The 22,456-nt window shown below is 38.8% G+C and overlaps 1 protein-coding gene across 4 annotated transcripts in view; it reads right to left on the reverse strand.

Annotated features, from left to right (window-relative positions):
- FTCDNL1 (formiminotransferase cyclodeaminase N-terminal like) overlaps positions 1-22,456 on the reverse strand; it is an 88,097-nt gene that overhangs the window by 18,798 nt on the left and 46,843 nt on the right. For all 4 annotated transcript variants that reach the window (XM_061380995.1, XM_061380976.1, XM_061380967.1 and 1 more), the window contains 3 exons: positions 20,811-20,937; positions 18,038-18,133; positions 16,356-16,508 (listed from right to left, as the gene is read on the reverse strand). In XM_061380995.1, coding sequence (XP_061236979.1) covers positions 16,356-16,508; positions 18,038-18,133; positions 20,811-20,925 — 364 coding nt within the window. In that variant the 5' untranslated portion in view covers positions 20,926-20,937. The remainder of the gene's footprint in view (positions 1-16,355; positions 16,509-18,037; positions 18,134-20,810; positions 20,938-22,456) is intronic.

Consider the following 22,456-nt stretch of genomic DNA (forward strand, 5'->3'; position numbering starts at 1 on the left):
GCCCCAAAAACCTTAGCAAATCATACAATTTCATGACCATATAGGTATCCATAAAAATACATGAACCCGCCTGCCAATGCAGGTAGACATAAGAGATGTGGGTTCGATCCCTGGGTCAGGAAGATCCTCTAGAGGAGGGCATGGCAACCCACCCCAATATTCTTGCCTGAAGAATCCCATGGACAGAGAAGCCTGACACACTATAGTCCACAGGGCAACATAGAGTCAGATAGGACTGAAGCAACATAGCACGCATGCATATGGTATATTAGTAGTCTAGGACACATTTTACACATATGCATTTACTTTTTATTTCTTGGTTGTGCCACATGGCTTGTTGGATCTCAGTTCCCCGACCAGGGACTGAACCTGGGCAGTGAGAGCCCAGATTCCCAACCACTAGGCCACCAGGGAACTCCCCCACACATAGATCGTTACATCCAAGAATCTTACTGTTTCCTTGCATATAACATACACTTTCATGGAGATATGTATACACAGAGCTTGTTATTCCTTTGTAGGAAATATGCTGCAGATTTCGTGCAGACATGATACTCTTTCTTTAAAGAATTACACTTCCTTGAGTGACCTAACATATGGAATTTACACTGCATTCAGTCACTTGCTTTATTGTGTCCCATGTAAACAACAACAAATGGTGTTCTCTCCTATTTCAGGTGCAGATTTCATGGCCCAGCTTTCTTGGGGGAGGAGCTCTACCATGCTTCTCCTATAGTCCCCATAGCCTGTCCTATGGTAAATGGAAACATAACAAGCACTCCAACACTGCTTGGATGCTCACAAATACCTCTTCATTTACCTGCATGGCAGGTCTCTGAAATGGGAGCCAAATACCATTTCAAGATAAGAACTGACATGGAAGAAGCTGTCTGCTATAGGACTTAGAATTTTAGAGTTGAAAGCACTTCACAGATCTTCTGCCTGAGAGGTTTGCAAACATCTTGTCGTGCAATCCCTTTCTCAAGAGGTACTTTATTTAGAATCTCAATAACACAAAACAGAGAAGAGGAATCCACTCTCTTTATGGTGGAGGGGGATAACCTAGGCCCCCACTGCTCAGCAACCCCCTCCATAAGGCCATAGAGAATCACTAAAAATAGTGACAGCTCTTTCCAGGTGCAAGGCAGGGGACCAGGGGCTTTACTTATGGGCATTATTTTTCATAACCATCCTGACAGGACGATATTATTCCCCATGGTACAGATATAAGACCAAAAAAGACTATAAAAGAGACTAGACAATTTTCCTTAAGTCAGTTGGCAAGTAAGTAGAATAGGTTTGAGCTCAGGTTTACTCAGCTCCAAAAACCTTATTTTGTCTGCTTACCATCTGGCTTTCCTGTCCAGCCATTCAATGTGATGTAACTGTTTAGGTCACACTGATCAAAAACTCATGGGCATATGTATATTGTAAAGGGTGGGTGGGATTGAAATTGGCCTGTGGCTTCCTTATAGTGCATCCATTTCATAAGGACTTCTTATTCTCTTTCAGTGAGGATGTTAAGAAGCTGGGACTCCCCAAAAGAGTAGTTCAGCTGAGACATGGCTAAGCTTTGGGGATGGCCAGGAAGCCTTCTGCTGGCCAATGGATCAGCAATGTGTAAACAGCCTTCAGTATAAAGTCAACTCCCCACAGCAAGGGACAGTAAAGGTGGCTCTTCCACACAACCAGAGATACCCAAATGCCAAACAAATAGTTTGCATGAGGCAGTTTGCATGCTCCTCATGCGTGTCTGGCTCTCATACCTCTTCCATCTTCCTGGCCACTGGCCAGTGTCAACACTTGACAACCTCTTAGTAGTCTCATGTCTAGCCCGAACTCTCACGACTTGCCCCCAAAACAGGGCAAGTCTTCCCATCCCCCATCCACAATCTGTCTCCTTTTTATCACCTCTCAGGGGATGCCCATTTCCAGGCACCCATGCCCACCATTTCAAATCTCCTTCTGAAAGTATACAAACAATAAATGCTGGAGAGGGTGTGGAGAAAAGGGAACCCTCTTAAACTGTTGGTGGGAATGCAAACTAGTACAGCCACTATGGAGAACAGTGTGGAGATTCCTTAAAAAACTGGAAATAGAACTGCCGTACAACCCAGCAATCCCACTGCTGGGCAGACACAGCAAGGAAACCAGAATTGAAGGAGACATGTGTAACTCAGTGTTCACTGCAGCACTGTTTACAGTAGCTGGGCCATCCATGGCAACCTAGATGTCCATCAGCAGATGAATGGATAAGGAAGTTGTGCTACATATACACAATGGAGTATTACTCAGCTATAAAAAAGAATGCACTTGATGCATTTGATGCACATATAAAATGCATCTGATGCATATAATGCATATATATGGAATTTAGAAAGATAGTATATGCAAGACAGCAAAAGAGACACAGATATAAAGAACAGACTTTGGGCTCTGTGGGAGAAGGCAAGACGGATAATTTGAGAGAATAGCATCAAAACATGTATATCACCATATGTAAAACAGACGACAAGTGCAAAGCACGGCACTCAAAGCCAGTGCTCTGGGACAACCCAGAGGGATGGGGTGGGGTGGGTGGTGGGAGGAGGGTTCAGGATAGGGGGACATATGTACACCCGTGGTTGATTCATGTCGACGTATGGCAAAAACCACCACAATATTGTAAAGTAATTAGCCTCCAATTAAAATAAATTAATTAAAAAATAATAAAATATCTCTAACAAGTAAAAATAAATATTTCATAGACTCAGTAAAAATAATATTTTATCTACCATCAATAACATGTGTCAGAACTCTGTGCTGTTTAAACTCAGTGAAGTGTACCATGTGTGGGATAATAAATAAATAAATAAATAAATCTCCTTTTGAAGGAAAATGCTTCTTGCTCACTACTGATGTTTATTTCCACATGTAGAGAGTACTGCTGGTCTTACTGGCTGTTATGAATTAAACTGTGCCCCTGTCAAATTCATCTGTAGAAGTCATAGCCCCCAGGATATGAGAATGTGACCTTATTTGGAAGTAGGGTCATTGACATATAATTAGTTAACATGATGTCACATATTGGATTAGAGCAGGGCCCTAATCCAACATGACTGGTGTCCTCATAAAAAAGGGACATTTGTACACAGACAATATACAAGAAGGATGCCATGTGAACACGAAGAGAGCCATCCACAAGCCAAAATGGAACAAATCCTTCCTTCCCTCCCAGGGCTCAGAAGCAACCAGCCCTGACGATACCCTGAGCTTGGACTTCTAGCCCCCAGAACTGTGAGATGATAAATTCCTGGAGTTTATATCACCTAGTCCGTGGCACTTTTGTTACTACAGCCTTTAGGAAATTACAACACTTGGCCTTGCTCCCTCCCAACATCCATTCCCTGATGCAGAGTTTGGGAGAGAAGTGGGGTGTGCAGAGGCCGGGCTCCTCCCTCCTCTCTTCCTTCTTCGGAGGTAGCTGTCAGCAGGAAACGCCCATTCCACTGCATCTCCTCCTTGCCATCAGCTTGCCAGGGTCAGGCCTGAGCTGTCTAGTGCTGCCTCTAACTGGTTGGATGTCTGATTCTCCAGGTGGGTAAGCTGAGCAGTCACATTAGTTTTTATCAGTAATAAAGTTAGTATTTCCACTTCTCATCTGCCTTTCTCTACTGTTGAATTGATTCAAGATTTGGGAAAGGAAGACAAGTACTATTTGTAATGCTCTCCTCCCAAAGCCCAACCCCAGTCCTCATCTTCCTGGGAGCAAACAGTGAGGTGGCCTTCCTTCTTTCTCGACTGTATTGCTATGGAATACACTTTGTAACCTGCTTTCACAAGTCCTATCCTTTTGGTTATCAAAACTTCACACACGAGTTAATGTTTTCCAATTTCTCCATCTCTTCTTTTTTTTTTAATTTTCTTTCTGAAGCCTTTATCAAAAGGCTTGTATCAAAAGGCCTGTATCAAAACCTTTTGTATACATATATATATATATATATATAAATACTATATATATTATCTATATTTTAAAACACTAATTTTTGCCTCACTAAAAAATTTATGATACTCTGGTTCAAGATGGCAGAGTAGAAGGACATGCACTCATCTCCTCCTGCAAGAGCACCAAAACTGCAACTAGCTGTTGAACAACCATCAAGAGAAGGATGCTGGAACCCACTATAAAAAGACCCCCAGTCCAAAGACAAAGAAGAAACCACAGCAAGACGACAGGAAGGGCACAGTCACAATAAAATCAAATCCCATACCCACCAGGTGGGTGGCTCACAAACCGGAGAACAATAATCCCAAAGAAGTTCTCCCATTGTTGTGAAGATTCTGAACCTCACGTCAGGCTTCCCAGCCTAGGGATCTGATAAAGAGACTGCGGGTCACCAAGGAATCTGACTTTGAAGGCCAGTGGGATTTGATTATAGGACTTCCACAGGACTGGAGGAAACAGAGACTCCAGTCTTAGAGGGCACAAACAAAATCTTGTGCACACCACGACCCAGAGGAAAGGAGAAGTGACCCCACAGGAGACTAAACCAAAACCACCTGCTACTGTTGGAGGGTCTCCTGTGGAGGTGGGGGTCAGCAGGGGCTCACCTCAGCGACAGGGACACTGGCAGCAGCAATACTGGAAGGTACTCTTTGGTGTAAGTCCTCTTGGAGGTCACCATTAACCCTACCATACAGCCCACAGACCCCAGAGCTGGGTCACCTGAGACCAAACACTCAACAAGGTGGGAGTACAACCCCACCCATCAGTAGAGAATTGGATTAAAGTTTTACTGAGCAAGGCCCTGCCCACCAGGGCAAGACCCAGTTTTTCCCACTGCCAGTCCCTCCCATCAGGAAGCTTACATAAGCCTCTTAGCCACCTCCACCAGAGGGTAGACAAAAGAAGCAAGAAGAACTGCAATCCCACAGCTAGAACAAAAACCACATTACAGAAAGTTAATCAGGGTGAAAAAGCAGAAAGTTATGTCCCAGATGAAGGGATAAGATAAAATCCCAGAAAAACAACTAAATAAAGTAGATACAGGCACCTTCCAGAAAAAGAATTCAGAATAATGATAGTGAAGAGGATCCAGGATCTCAGGAGAACAATGGAGAAGATGCAAGAAATGTTTACTAAAGACCTAGAAGAACCAAAGAACAAACAAACAGAGATGAATAATACACTATAGTAGGAATCCACAGTAGAATAACTGAGGCAGAAGCATGGATAAATGACCTGGAAGACAGAATGGTGGAAATTACTACCACAGAACAGAATATAGAAAAAAGAATGGGAAAAAATGAAGACAGCCTAAGAGACCTCTGGGACAACATTAAACACATCAACATTCACATTAGAGAGGTCCAAGAAGCAGAAGAGAAACAGAAAGGACCAGAGAAAATATTTGAAGAGATAATAGCTGAAAATTTACCTAACATGGGAAAGGAAATAGTCAACTAAGTCCAGGAAGCACAGAGTCTCAGGAAGGATAAACCCAAGGAAGAACACCGAGACACATAGTAATTAAACTGATAAAAATTAAAGACAAAGATAAAATATTAAAAGCAACAAGGTAAAAATGACAAAAAACTTGCAAGGAAACGCCCATCAGGTTTTCAGCTGATTTCTCAACAGAAACTCTATAAGCCAGAAGGGAATGGCAAGATATATTTTAAATGATGAAAGCCAAGAAACTACAACCAAAAATACTCTACCTGGCAAGGCTCTCCTTCAGATTTGATGGAGATATCAAAAGCTGTCCAGACAAGCAAAAGAAAATTCAGTGCCACCAAAACAGCTTTAAATCAAATACTAAAGGAACTTGTCTAGGCAGGAAACATAAGAGAAGGAAAAGACCTACAAAAAATAAACTCAAAACAATTAAGAAAATGGTAACAGGATCAGACATCTCAATAATTACTTTAAATGTAAATGGACTAAATGCACCAACCAAAAGACATAGACTGGCTTGGTGGATGAAAATGTGCTTGTATGTACTTTCACTTATCACATCATTCAGCTAGACCCCCCCAAACTGTATGTAATTATTTTATATTGTTAGGTTAATCATGTTTCCATTATGGCCTGCAATTGTAATTATCTTTTTTTGTCCTGCTGTTGACTGTAAAAACTGATTAACATCTTTATGTAATAGTGATTACATAACTATTACTCACTTAATACCACTGTATCATGATGGTCAACAGAAAAATAATAGAATTCTATATCACCAAAACTATCATTTAATAGAAAAACCTGTGATCACTTTTTAACATCCAGATGAAAATCAGAGTTATCTTGGAATTATTTGAAAAATACAAAGGCCCAGATACTGCTTTTTTCCTCCAAACTCCAGATATATTTCTAATGAGTACTCATGTTTAAAAACAACTGGACCATATGATGATCTTTTACTTTTTTGTTTCACTTTTTCTATTTTATATTCAGTGCTCCGGTTTCATTTAGTTTATGTTTTCCAATTTCTCCATCTCTCCTTTATTTTTCTGATGTTTTTTCCAAGCTTTTATCAAGCATAGTAGAAAAGCTTTTGTATTATATATATATATATACACACACATATATATATACACATATATATATATATATAAGTTTTATGAATAATATGTATATCTTTGAAAACTTATGAATGTTTGCCTAACTAAAAAATTTATAACATTTGACTCACGTGTTTGACTTAGTGTGAAAAGAATGCTAGATTTCTAATGAAAAAAATAGATATGCAATAAGCAACAAAGATTTACTGTATAGCACAGGGAGCTATAATCAATACCTAATAATAACCTATAATGGAAAATAATCTGAAAAATAATATATATGCATAACTGAATCACTCTGCTGTGCACCTAAAACATTGTAAGTCAACTATAATTCAATGAAATGTATATATTAAGAAAAAAATTTAAAAATTAAATGGCTCCTAAAAATTCACACACAAACACTGATGGCTACTTCCTCACTCTCATTATAACAATTCTATTTCCCTCAAGGTAGCAGATAACTTAGACTATCCAGGAAACTGTCATGTATAGACTATGAGGGTAAGAGAGGCACAACAATTTTTATCTTGAGACATTACCTGATGATATATTTTGGTTAATTAAAATTGGAATGTGAGGTATTCAATATATGCAATTTTGAATCACACAATAAATGAAAATCTAATAAATAATGCTATAATTATTATAAAAGCATTTCAGGATAAGCTGTGTTGTCATCATTACTATTATCACATGCTCTGGGTCTCCTGAGAAGCACACCCTCACTTGCCAAGTGGAGACCAGGTGGATAGGCTGGTGGACACATGAGGGTGTACAGAGACTTGTGCTGATGCACTTAATTTTACAGGCCTATCAATGCCACTAGCATCACTACATTATTTCTTCAGAATTTTTTTATCCTAGTGGCCTAGAAATCATTGCACATACTAGGAAGGACAGATGGAAAGGAATTCAGGAAAAGCATAGCCTCGGTTAGAGGTCTAGGCTCAAAAAAGTTAGCATCATATGAATCATTTGCTATAAATCCTCTGTTAGGTCAATATTGTCTAAAACAACATTAGCAATGACATAAATGTAATTTCTGGGTGCTATACACACACACATACACACACACAAACACATACATATATATATATATACTGAAAATCAGAAAACTTAGAACCTCTAAACTTTGAGATCCCAGACCTGCCTATGCTAGTAAAGGTGAGTGTTAATATCTCCCATAGTGACCCATGACTAATCCTGAGTATTCTAGGAGACCCCTTCCCTAGGTGAAGTGGTGGTGGGGTAGGGGTCTCCCAGTTTTAAACTATAGACTTTTAGACTAGGGAAGAATTATGAGAAGTATAAAGTCAGGCAGCAAAGATTTCATGAACTCCACCCACTCATCCCAATTAGAAGATTCTTATAATACACATGTGTGCTGTGCTAAGTCACTTCAGATGTGTCTGACTCTGTGCAACACTATGGACTGTAGCCCACCAGGCTGCTCTGTCCATGGGATTCTCCAGGCAAGAATACTGGAGTGGGTTTCCATTTCCTTCTCCAGAGGATCTTCTCAACCCAGGCCTCGAACCCATGTCTCTTACGTCTCCTGCATTGGCAGGTGGGTTCTTTACCACTAGCACCAACTGGGAAGCATAACAATTATTTTATTAATTAAATAAAATAATAATACACTTATTCTTGTCAAAATTTTCAATAAAGTCTATTCAGTACACACCAAGAGTGAAACAGGAAAGAAAGAAAAGCCAGTACAAGGGAATGTTATTACACCAGTCATTGCTGTGAGCAACTGGGGCTTGGTCTTGCTGGAATGGGCCTTAGAATCGTCCATCCACAGGCTCAGGTACCCCACTGGCCAAGGGATGCCCACGGAGTGTTTGTTAATGTACTTGGACTTCAGGTTGCTGCAGAGCCAAAGTGATAGAAAGAGAGCAGCTTTTGCAAGTTTGACTGTGTGTGTAGGTAACTGCCAGTCATGGGAGAATAACCTAGTTTATCCCAGTCCTCTCATTTGGCCTTTTTCTTCCTTATGAGTAGCTCTGTTTTACAGTGGTAGAAATAATCTTGTTGCATTTATTAAGCCTGTAGCAATATGCATTTATGAACAACCTAATAACTCTTCTTTGTAGTTAAAGTATACTCAAGTTGCTGGAAATCAATTTGGATATTTTAAGAACTTTCCCAATGCATAATCCGTTTTTACCAGCTTTTTGTCTGATGGCAGTATCCTGTAAATCTCAAAGTAAATGCTATGTCCTTAAACTATGTTAACATATGCTTGTAAAATCAACCATTGTTTTTATGTTATGGCAATGAGGGTAGTGTTAATGGTAGAGAGAACAATATCAGAACTCAACATCTATACTAATTAATAGCAATGAAATCCAAGGCTGTTTTATGAGATGATCTCCATAGCAACTGGAGAATCAGAGTAGGAAATTCTTGAAGTAAAAAGTTGTTCCTGATTTGCCAGATCAGCCCATGTTTTGACAATCTGTAATAAGGTAATCGAAGGGTCTTAAGACTACCACACAAGTGTTGATGTCGTGTGAATCTGTCATGGCACATGTTCTCCAAGACATAAAAACACTTGAAACATCACCTAACAAGCCTGATAAATCTAATCAAATTCATTAATGGTCATATATTTTAAGGTAAATTAAAAAAAAACAATCATGTAAGTGCTAAATCTTTATTTATGTAACTTATTTAACTAGCATTTTATCTTTCCAATCTTCTAAATAATGTCAATTCACAAAGTATTATATAAACATCATTTCATTTGATTAATGACATAGCACAAAAAGCAAGTTTCCATATGATTTACAGTACTCATAGCTATGGTCTAGACTTTCAAAGCAGAATATTATGAAATCACAGGTTAGTTAAGCCCACTTTCACTGGCAAATCATTGGGGGGATTTGTCTGAGCACCTCCTGCTCTGACCCCACCCCTCCATCTTCATTTAGTCCTTCTTAGCAGCAGCAGGAAGGTTTGAGTGTGAGTGAGAAACAAGGTCACATTTCAGAGACACTGTCTCTGGCACATGAAACACTGAGCAAGGAACAAGTGGAAAATACACACGCAGCGAATGGCCCACAGTAATCAGTCTATAAAAGAATAACTGAAGTCTAGAAATTGAGACTAAATACCTTTGATTATGAGGTAGAAGTCAGAAAAAAGAACAATGTTCCTGTAAATTTATCTTTGGTTCCAATTAGGTGAATTCATCGCACTCTTGAAGGATCTAAGATAATCAAAATCACCAAGAGGAATCAGAGAAGTAGGGACTTCCAAGTAAAGATGAGAGTGTAGATCCATCCCTATGTTTACATTCACTTCTTCCAAAAATCCCAGAAAAAAAGATGTCAAAGAGATCTATTTGCAAAGCATTGATTCCCTCAAACAAACAGAAATGGAAAAGGAAGCGATGGGACTGAAACTTGGAGAACGGATATAAGACGAGCAGAAGACCCTGGACAGCAGAGAAGCGGCCTGACTTACAGCACAGGCACCTGGAAATGGTCACGACTGGTGACCTCATTCTGGGATAGAAGCTAAAGCCATAGCTCCAAACAGGGAGACTGGTGGAAAGTCTGTTTAAGCAGCAGTTAGATCCCACCCCCTCCACATGGATGGGGAGCTGGCAGAAGACATAAGAGGTAAACACTATCTGTGTCTGGACTAGGGGATACAGCTGAGGGCAGTGGGGATTCAGGAAAAGAGGGGAATGAAGGGAACATTTGCATACTAACTGCTGAGACTCTTCTAGTCTCTTCTGCAACTCAGTTCCTAAATCATGGACAGCTGAATACTCCAGGCTGAAGACTGGTGGATTCTTCTTTAGGAAACCAGAAAAACCCAAGAAGAAAGACCCCAAAGATACTGAAATAGTAGAAGTTCTCCAAAGAAACAACCCGGCCACAAACCTCACTTACATCCTCAGATTATCCACTCAGTCTTTCAGTGTCCACTCTTGGAGTAAGCAGCCAACCAATGATCATCTGACATCTGAGGAAGGTTTTAAAACAAAACAGGAGAAAGCAACCTGGGGGTGTAAGTGGGGGTAGGGGGGTGGGAACAGACAACATGCAGAAAGAAGAAACTGTCAAAACTTATACATTGCTACTATATTCATGAGATGTGACCAGGATGTTATTTAGAAAAGTGAACACTCAGAGAGTAAATAAAAGCACCTGGAAACTAATACAGAAGAAATGAAAAACTTATTGAAGGCTTTCGATATAAAGTAGAGGACATTTGCAAGTAATTATTGTAAAAATACAAAGTGATTTAAAAAAAAGAGAGAGAAAGTAAGTGTAGAGAACCAGTACAGAGTTTCAGTAACCAAATAATAGGGCTTCCAGAAAGAACTGAGAAAACAGAAGTCATCAGTGGAATAACGCAAGAGAATTTCCAGCAATGAAGGATGAGTTTCAAGGACTCAAAGGACCTACCGTGTGTCCAGCATAATGGATGAAAACAGATGCATGTAAAGGCACATCAGAGAAATTTGAGAACACTAGAAACAAAGTGAAGATCTCTTCCAGAGAAGGGACAGATCATATACAAAGATCAGGAATCATAATGGCTTCAGAAGTCTCAACAGCAACATGGAAATAAGAATTGATACAATGTCTTCAAAATAAAGTAAAATCATTTCTAACATATAATTCTATACCTAGGCAAACTAAAAATTAAGTATGAAGGTAAAATAATGGAATTTTCAGACATGTAAGTTCTCAAAAATTTATTCTCCTCCTCCCCCCTCATTTTTTATAAAGCCAGAAGAGGATACATTCCACTAAAACAAGGGCATAAAATAAAGCGGGGGTGGGGAGGGAGAGAAGATGTGGGATTCAGGAACCAGGATATCCAAAATGCAGAAAGATGAAGGGAAAACCTAGGAAAATAGTAATAGGAAATGCTATGATGACAGTTATCCTCAACAAATTTAGAGTAACTGGTTCTAATCAGATCAAAAAGTTCTAAAAGATAGTTGTTTAAGAAGACAAAATTTATGGAACAGTCAATACATGATGTGTTTTATCTGAATGCAGGGATAAATGTTATTATTGACAGAGTCTGGTGTTAAATCAGTGGTAAGTATATAAACAACTTGAGTAAACAAACAATCAAAAAGATAACAATCAATTCTAGCAAAAAGAAAAGGTTTTACAGAAAGACTTCCCCAGTGGCTCAGATGGTAAAGCGTCTGCCTACAACTCGGGAGACCTGGGTTTGATCCCTGGGTTGGGAAGATCTCCTGGAGAAGGAAATGGCAACCCACTCCAGTATTCTTGCCTAGAAAATCCCATGGACGGAGGAACCTGGTAGGCTACAGTCCATGGGGTCGCTAAGAGTTGGACACGACTGAGCGACATTTACTTACTTACTTACTTAAAATAATAAAAGTCTAAATGCTTCATTGTGAATAATGTTTATATAGTGATAATAACGTGACCACTAAATACTGATCCAAAAAATGTAAGTGTGTGTGTGTCTGTGTGTCTGCACGCACACTGGACGTGAGGGATGTGGTGAAAGGAAGCTAAATTCTCATCTTCTACAGTGAGAAGTCAATAGACAATGCCTAACCAGTCCATTCTAAAGGAGATCAGTCCTGGGTGTTCTTTGGAAGGACTGATGCTAAAGCTGAAACTCCAATACTTTGGCCACCTCATGCAAAGAGTTGACTCATTGGAAAAAACTCTGATGCTGGGAAGGATTGGGGGCAGGAGGAGAAGGGGACAACAGAGGATGAGATGGCTGGATGGCATCACCGACTCGATGGACATGAGTTTGGATGAACTCCGGGAGTCAGTGATGGACAGGAAGGCCTGGTGTGCTGCGATTCATGGGGTCACAGAGAGTCGGACACGACTGAGTGACTAAACTGAACTGAACTGAACTGAAAATTAAAAAAAAAAAAAAGTACCAAAATAGGATTTGAATCCTAAATAATAAGATAAAAGAATTGAAAGACCTGGCTCAGGGGAGAAGGAAATAGAAGGATGTGCATAGTGAGGGGGAAAGGGAAGTTATGTAGGTCTTCAGAGTTTGGGGAACAAACTATGTACATTTGACTTTTAACCATGTTTACGCCAAGGGAACATTTCAGGCAAAGATGGGCTTGATAAAGGACACAAATGTTACGGACCTAAAAGAAGCAGAAGATATTAAGAAGAGGTGGCAAGAATACACAGAAGAACTGTACAAAAAAGATCTTCACGACCCAGATAATCATGATGGTGTAATCACTCATCTAGAGCCAGACATCCTGGAATGTGAAGTCAAGTGGCCCTTAGAAAGCATCACTATGAACAAAGCTAGTGGAGGTGATGGAATTCCTGTTGAACTATTTCAAATCCTGAAAGATGATGCTGTGAAAGTGCTGCAATCAATATGTCAGCAAATTTGGAAAACAGCAGTGGCCACAAGACTGGAAAAGGTCAGTTTTCATTTCAATCCCAAAGAAAGGCAATGCCAAAGAATGCTCAGACTACTGCACAATTGCACTCATCTCACACACTACTAAAGTAATGCTCAAAATTCTCCAAGCCAGGCTTCAGCAGTATGTGAACCGTGAACTTCCTGATGTTCAAGCTGGTTTTAGAAAAGGCAGAGGAATCAGAGATCAAATTGCCAACATCTGCTGGATCATCGAAAAAGCACTAGGATGACCCAGAGGGATGGTATGGGGAGAGAGGTGGGAGAGGGGCTCAGCATTGGGAACACGTGTACACCCGTGGCAGATTCATGTTGATGTATGGCAAGACCAATACAATATTGTAAAGTAATTAGCCTCTAATTAAAATAAATAAATTTAAATTAAAAAAAAAAAGCTAGAGAGTTCCAGAAAAACATCTATTTCTGTTTTATTGACTATGCCAACAAACGTTTTTGACTGTGTGGATCACAATAAACTGTGGAAAATTCTGCAAGAGATGGGCATACCAGATCATCTGACCTACCTGTTGAGAAACCTGTACGCAGGTCAGGAAGCAACAGTTAGAACTGGACATGGAACAACAGACTGGTTCCCAAAAGGAAAAGGAGTATGTCAAGGCTGTATATTGTCACCCTGCTTATTTAACTTATATGCAGAGTACATCATGAGAAACGCTAGGCTAGAGGAAGCACAAGCTGGAATCAAGATTGCCAGAAGAAATATCAATAATCTCATATATGCAGATGACACCACCCTTATGGCAGAAGGTGAAGAAGGACTAAAGAGCCTCTTGATGAAAGTGAAAGAGGAGAGTGAAAAAGTTGGCTTAAAATTCAACATTCAGAAAACAAAGATCATGGCATCCGGTTGCATCACTTCATGGAAAATAGATGGGGAAACAGTGGAAACAGTGGCTGACTTTATTTTGGGGGGCTCCAAAATCACTGCAGATGGTGATTGCAACCATGAAATTAAAAGATGCTTACTCCTTGGAAGCAAAGTTATGACCAACCTAGACAGCATATTAAAAAGCAGACACATTACTTTGTCCACAAAGGTCTAGTTAAGGCTATGGTTTTTCCAGTGGTCATGTATGGATGTGAGAGTTGGACTATAAAGAAAGCTGAGCATCTAAGAATTGATGTTTTTGAACTGTGGTGTCCCTTGGACTGCAAGGAGATCTAACTAGTCCATCCTAAAGGAGATCAGTCCTGGATGTTCATTGGTAGGACTGATGTTGAAGCTGAAACTCAAATACTTTGGCCACCTGATGCGAAGAGCCGACTCATTTGAAAAGACCCTGATGCTGGGAAAGATTGAGGGCAGGAGGGCAAGGGGACAACAGAGGATGAAATGGTTGGATGGCATCACCGACTCAAAGGACATGGGTTTGGGTGGACTCCAGGAGTTGGTGATGGACAGGGAGGCCTGGCGTGCTGCAGTTCATGGGGTCGCAAAGAGTTGGACATGACTGAGCAACTGAACTGAACTGCGAGGTGGAAGTTCTTAAACTAAAATTATATGCAAAGATATGTGTTTGTGTAGCTATGTATGTATATACAAATATACATCATAAAAAACTGCAAGTGACTCTAACATTATTTATAAGTTCCCTGAATACCAAGTTTGGACCCTACTTTAAGAACCCCTTCCTTAAGGAATAATCAAGCTTCCAACTGTTTTCAAAATGTTTGAAATATATCATTCAGAATTTTTGCACATAAAGCATACATGAATCAGACATATTGACTATGTTCTTCATCACTGGAATGTTCTCCACTGCCCTTCTTCCCAAAGAAAGTTAGTTAAATTATTATTTTAATGTGGTTTCCATGAGAAGCAGTTACCCTAGTAGAAAACATCCTGTCACTGTTCTGAGAACAGTGAGATCCTAGAATATGAACACTTCTTCCTCATAAGAATGCTTGAGCATGCTGTTACCAAAAAAAGTTTAAAAACTTAAAAAAAATGGATGATATTAAATGAACAGCTGTGTAGAAAGGAGAATGTAAAAATAAAAACTGCATGTTGGAGCATCAAAATAGTAACCATGTACAGTATATGACTGTTTTTAATCAGATGAAGATTGAAGCTATTACATTTCAAATTGAATGTTATAAATTAGTTCAAGAATGCAGCTGAGCTCACATTTAATTAGAAATGTCCATGTTTAAATCATGAGGTACAGTAGCTGCCAATGAAGTAAAAGGGCAAAGGAAGGGAGAAGTACTCTGTCCAGACCCTCCTGTTGTCAACTGTCTCCTACGCTGGCCGAGAATCTGGGGTGGACCAGTCCTGATGTAATGAAGAACTTCATGTACTAGCTAATTTGAGATTTAATATAACCGAACATAATTGTTTTGAAGACAATTAAAATCACTATTCTGGTCTGAACAATTCTGAACTCTTCATTTTCGTGTGAAATGTATTTTTCCCCGTGCTGAATTTTAACTCTTTCTTAGAGGAAAAGTAAACCAAATTTTGGGCCAAGATTTCCCCAGAGAAATAATCCACAGATTGTCAGGTCATGTTAAAAATGCAGCACAAGCAGTGAGGTACACCTTTGGAAACAAGCCTCCTTTCCTATTTCTAGGGCTTGACGCAGCTCAGCTAGAGTCCAAATCTACATCCCAAATGTTACACACCTCCCTGTTACCTAAAAATGAGGCAATACCGCAGAGGATTTCTGAGGTCATAGAGAGAAGTCTGCAATCATCCTACAGCGGACTTTCCCCCAAAGCTTATGGGCCTCTGAATCTCATAATTAACCAGCGAGACAGTCCAGGCAAAAGGTCTTTCTTTTCTCCCAATTTGCTTAATTCAAAAACACCTCAAGTGACATAGCTCAAATTTTCCAAATTAAACTTACCCCTGGGGCTGAAATCAAGCATGTGACAGTTCAGTTCTAAAGAAAATCTTATAGAGAGTTGTACACAAGGAAAAAAGAGAAGAAAAAAAAAAAAAATCAGAGGAAAAAGGGGTAGGAGTTAACATTTAAGTGGGTTTTCAACCTCATCATTACCCCTGCTCGAGAAAATAGAACACAGATGGGCGAAACACACCATCGTTCTGCCCTGAAGAGTCTAAGGAACTCATTAAAAACTAGTGTTGTTTCCTCATGGTCTATCGTGGATTTGTAAGGGGACACAATGATCGAGTGGCTGCATCCCACAGCACTGAGTGTTCCACAGCGTCACAGGATAGAAAGTGGAAGGATGAGTCACAAAGACACTGTGTGTGCCACTGCAACCGATGAAAGCTTATTGTTGACACAAGTCTTCAAGGTCGATTTTTCCCAGGGAACGGAGGAGTGATTATATTGTCACAAGCTGTTCTGATTTGTAAAAATGGTTTCCATTAAGGAATAACCCACTTCCCCCAAATTTTCTCTTACTTCTGGCCACAGCTCCACACTCTTCCACTCCAACACCAGAGAGAGGGTAAATGGGAATCAGGTCCACTGCTCCTAGGCAAGGATGGATCCCCTCCTGAACCTCCATATCGATAGACTGGAAGGCTTCCAAGCAGGCAGCCAGAACAGAATTGCCTTAAAAATGTAAAATTAAAAAAAATAAGATCATTAAACTTTCAATTGCATCTAAGGAAGCAGCTATAATTATTACTGTCCTACCAGTTTGTGTTCCTTTCGTAAAATGTACAGAAGATTGTTTTTTCATCCAAAACAAAGAAAAATGTAAGATCCAACATTTCCCCTCTCCCCACTCCCCAAGTGTTACAAAGTTTCACATTTCTTCCAACTCTTTACTTCCCAAAGTGGAAGAAGAAAGCAAAGTTTACTGGCCTTAAAAAAACTTTGTATCCTTTTTTACAATTGGTTACTTTTAATTTTTTCAACTTTATCAAATTAATCTGATAAAATTCTTTGTTATCTTCAGAATATTTTATGAGTTTATATTAAAATAGACAAACATAGCATAGCATCACCAATTCAATGAACATGAACTTGGGCAAACTCTGGGAGATAGTGAGAGTCAGGCCTGGTGTGCTACAGCTCATGCCAAGAGTTGGACATGACTTAGTGACTGAACAACAAAGACAAAAACATGTTTTTAAAAGTATACCATAAGTATTTTAGTTTTGCTCTTATAACTAGATTTTCATTAAATTTTGTGTGTGTGTTTAGTCATTTTAGTCTTGTCCAACTCTTTGCAACGCCATGGACTGTAGCCTGCCAGGCTCTTCTGTCCATGGAATTATCTTGGCATGAATGTTGGAGTGGGTTACCATTTCCTTCTCCAGGTTTATTAATTATTCTATCTAAATACATATAGACACCTCAGAGTGTTATTACTCTTGAGTTTTCATTAGCAGTGCAGTATGACCATTTTGGTCATTTGCTGATAATCATCCATCAGCTCTTTGCTTTCCAAACAAACGTACCTTTTGAGAAAAGACAATCTGCTAAGCTGAAACCAAGTTTATCTGAAAATAATTTAAATTCTTTACCAAGCAATGCTAAGGATGATACAGATTTTTGTTTAATCAAGTATGATCCTTCAAATTCAAGCTGTCCCACTAAACCTTACAGCAGGACACATGAAACCCATTTCATTTCACCCAATGGACCATCTCAAGATTTCAGGCTCCTGACTCAAAACACAACTGCTTAGCATGTCTCATTTCAAGTCAGCTTATCAGTGAAAGCAAATTCAACACTACGACTTCACAGGTTAAAATCTGAAGATATTTTACAAACTCTTTGACTTGTTCTTTTTAAGTAAAATAAAGGTTAAAAGTGATCTTTATATAAATATGAAAAAAAAATCTGAAGATATTTTTCTTAGCCACAAAAAATATGTGATCATCTTCAGGGAAAGAATGTTATTAAATACTGGACCCCAAGATTCATTTTAATGAAGAGGAAGTAGGAAATGCATATCTCAAAGATGTACCTGTTCAGAAAAACAAAGGAATGCAGTTTTGAGGTAGACTTCTTATGTATGGAAAAGAGTATTCAGATTAACACAGGAAATCAATGATTAAGGAGCATTTGGGTTTACTGGAAGCCGACCCTTCACCAAAAGACATACATAGAAAAAGAAACTGAAATCTTACCTAACTCATCAATAGAAGCTGCTATTGTAATGACTGATCTGTTGTACTCTGGATCAGAAAATACATTGAGCACTGATACTTCAGGATGTCTCTGTCCTATATAAAAGACAACACATAAATGCAAGAATTTTTTTTCTCTGGTGAAACCTTAATACTTTATTTTTCTTGATACAACAAAATTTAGCTTAACAGAAAAATTTGGGGGAAGGGGTGACCTCTGAAGTGACACTGACTAGTCAGGAAATTCATAGACAGTAATGTCCATGTTCTTCATTGTCTTCCTTTACAATCGGATGGCTCAGCTCAGATACTAGGCTTCGGTGTCTATCAGAGACCTTCTCTTGTACTTGCTTCTGAATTTGTCAAAGTTCTCTTAACTCAGTCCAAGATGATAGTCTCTTTTATTACCAAATCGTATCACACTAAATTCTGTTCCCTTTCAATCTCATCTTCTATGCCTTGTCAATTTTTCCTTCCAAACCCAGAGATCAAACCGGATCAAAAAATAACATCTGGAAAAACTAGGATAGGCCAATTAGTGCCTAGAGCAGAGGTTCCTGGGATACATGCACCTGCCTATTAGAAACTGTTCTGACTCCAGCATCTCCTTTTCAAAGGCCACCAACAGCCTTCAGATGTTAACAACTTCCAGGCTTCAGCCACGTGTGACTCACTGAAACGTGTAACCTGGAGGAGAAAGCTGCCATACCCTTGTATGGTGACCACCCATAACCCCGTAGTTATTTTTGAAGTTTACAAGCCTTGCTCAAGCTCCTTAAAAGTTCCTCATACGCCTACAAAAGCAAATTCAAAGTGAAGGACAAAAGTTTTCAGGCGGTAATTAAGCCTTTCACTATGCCATTATACCTTTGTCGCTCTGTCCCCTGGCAGCTTAACAATTAATCTTTTCAAGGAGAGGGAAAATAAGTTACATACGGAACTACAGAGCTTAAAGCAGCCCTATGCTATTAATTTTAATAATGTGAAAAGATAAACTTATGTCACTCACTCATAACCAAATGAGCATCTACAGAGACCTACCCTGGTGTAGGTCTAAAATTTATAACTCAGCTTTCTTTACGTAAGACCATTCAGACTATTTAAATGTTTTCACATTGCTTAATTGGAAAAAATATAGGTGATATAGTTTGATTCCACTCACTTAAAAATAAATGCCTTTAAAGTATCTGTAAAACAGCAGGTCATTTTCTTAACTAGTGCTACCTTCCCTGCATTTTTAAAACTATGAAAGACAGAGCAGGAACGAGATCATACAACCTCCTTTTTATGTGTTTTTTTCAACATACTTTAGCTTTTAGACGAAAAGAGATAATTTTATTTTTTTCATCCGAAATCTTCTTCTGAAAAGCTTTTATTCTCAGTTTCATATGATTCAATTGATTCAAATACTGAAAGAATGAAACACTCTCTCCTGCAATTTCTTAAGCATGCATATAGAAAAAAAAAATTACTTCTGGCAGGAGGAGCTGTCAGTATGAATCTCAGCAGAAGTAAATTGTTTGGTATTTGTAATAGAGTATAATAGCTATAATTCCATTTGAGCTGCTGCCACTAATAAGCTGATAAAAACTGTGAGTTGAGACCCAGGTGTCCATCAGTGTGTGACTTCCACAAATGTCTCTGCCCAGTCACTTAATCACAGAATGTGTCTCTGCACATTCACCCAATCCCATTAGATGTACTATCTCACAATGTGGGGCCCAAGCTGGCTCTTCCCACAAAGAGAATGCAAAAGCACAGCTGCATGCTGGCTCCAGAGGAGTTTTCCTATCAGCAATTATCAGGAATTTTCACAGACATTCCTAGCCCCCCAAAGTTGCTAGATGGTAACTTAAATGTGCTCAGTGTTAGAAACAGGCCCAGGAAAAGCACCTCTCTCTCATGAAAAGCAATAACCAAATAAAAAATGACAACCAGAAATTAAAATAGACTGTTTCAAATGCTTCAGGGCTATGACCCTAATACTCACCTGTTGCCGAAAAAGCTGTTGATTTAATAACAAAGCTTTTGTATTTAAGTGATGGTAAACCTGTAAATACACTGTGTTTTGTGTAAGTGTGAAAGTAAAAACAAATAATATTTAGAACTATATGTCATCACATGAACATTTTAACAAAGGTTAAGAAAAGAGAGAAAGAGTAGCATCTCTAATAGTAAATACTGGTCCAGGGGTTAAAGGAGACTTGAGTTTCAGTCTTCTGAATCTGAATGGCTGAATGATCTTACACACATCACTTAAATGCCTAAGAGTCTTTATATGGAGAAAATGGAGTAGAAATATTAATGCTGTAATGACAGCCTGGGCTTTGCTGGCAGGAGTGCTTTTGAAAAGTACTTGGTATGTGACAAGTTTATTTTTTATTTAACCTGCTGAATAAAAAGCATAATGAATTATGCTCATTCTATTACTGATCATACACATGGCCCATGAGGGAAACATTAAACCTGTATGTAAATATATCCTCTTCAGGAGTCCTGTCAATATCCTGAACAATGTGCATTTCAGACACCCTCTCCAATGTGAAGAAATATGCTTGTGGATGGTATGCAGGCATTTGGAAGACAGTGTATGTGTACATCTGAGTAAGTGATCTATCTCAGCATTCTGGAGCCAAGCTATGATAGCCCAAGAACAGGGAGAAAATTCAGGAAGAAAGGAGAAGTATGTACCATGGACACTGTCAGCAGAATAAAAAAATTATTCTTATTATCAAAACACTACATATTCACATCTATTGCCTGTTGTTCCTACCATTTCTTTCAAGAAGAGCAGCTTTCGCTATGTTCTCAACAATGCACTTTTTTCTGGCTTCTGAAATGTTTAATAAACAGGCAGCCAAACGGAGCCCCACTCGACAAGAAGACATGGTGATTTTCTTCTAGAAAAGGAGAAAAACGAGTCTTCATTTTGGTTTCTACAGTTTATTCATATTTTCACATTCATTAAACATTTAAAAAGTCATAGCTGTTTGGAAACCAGGTAGCCATAACATGAATACTTTACTATTTCATTCATAGGTAACACATAAAGGATAATATCTCACATCAACTCAGCCAAAAAACCATGCACATGTGGTCATGCACATATGAACATGTGAAGACAGTAACACACTAGAAATATTCATCAAGTACTCAGTCTGAATTCTGTCACGGGAAACTTTTTCATTAAAGTATGTCACTCTCTTTTAAATATTGCCTTCTATAGTTTAATCCTGTTTTTGAGGAAGTATGATACTTTTGTTAAATAAGATTACTGAGGAAATACAGAAAAGAGAAACAAGACATTACTTAATATGCTGATTCTTACAAACACTATTCTGACAGAAAGAGTACCTCCACCAGCCATGCCATGGATAGTACATGAACAAATAAAGGAAATTCACTTGGAGGTTTTAAATGACAACTATTTGACTAAGTTCCTCTTGTACTTTGATCTCCATAGTCCCTAAACCAGTTTAAAATCTTTCACAGGACTTTGTACATTGAACTGAAAGCTGACATGGAGTACTCGGATATGTTACTCAATAATCAGCCAAAAATGTGACTGATTTCTTTGAAAATGGAATCATCATACAAGTTTTGGAGGTTGCTTTGACTTTCTTCAGTACCCCAGAATGGTATTCTCAACTAGTTATCTTTCCAAACTTCAAATGATATTATGAAATTAAGTTTAAATATTGCAAAACAAAAAATTCCCCTTTTTAAAGATCAGGTCATCGTATTTCCACCTCTTTTAAATATAGCTAAAAGTGAACGTGGCCCTCATGAACTCATTCAGTAAATTTTACTGTGGAACATTTTGTGACAGGTAAAGTCCTCCCTGTGAGGGATACTGCAGAGAATGGTGTACAACTCTGAGACACACAATAAGCTCATAAGTTAAAGCTAACATGCTGTGGTGTAATTAATAGTGTTCTCCGTGTATAAATCCAATGGCTTCTGTTCACTAGGACTGTTCGTTGGCCTGATCATTTTAACCTAAGAGGAGATAACAGGGCTTCACCATTAGTTTCAAGTTTTCACATTGTGACCATCATCTCACAATTGAAAATTCAGAAAAAATAGGGTCATTAGGATTCTGTAGACATTAATAACACTGTTGCAATAGAGCAGCTCAGACCTCTTCTCGTTTTTATGTAAACAAAAAATTGCTTTACACAAGGGGTGTGGGCGTCTTCTGGCTTTCATTTGTTTTCAGTGTGTTTATGTAGCTTAATTGTCTCATCAGGCACTTTCCCAACATAATTATGCTTTTTAACAAATGGTGTTTATGGCAACCCCTAACAGTGCAAAAGAAAGGATTAGTTTCATCCTCTCATTCCACATTTTGATTCTCTGTGGACAGCTAAATCACACAAAGATGGTGTTAGAAAAATCTACCTTCATTGCAAAAGCTGA

The sequence above is a fragment of the Bos javanicus genome, chromosome 2 (assembly GCF_032452875.1).
Source record: "Bos javanicus breed banteng chromosome 2, ARS-OSU_banteng_1.0, whole genome shotgun sequence".
Classification (NCBI taxonomy): domain Eukaryota; kingdom Metazoa; phylum Chordata; class Mammalia; order Artiodactyla; family Bovidae; genus Bos; species Bos javanicus.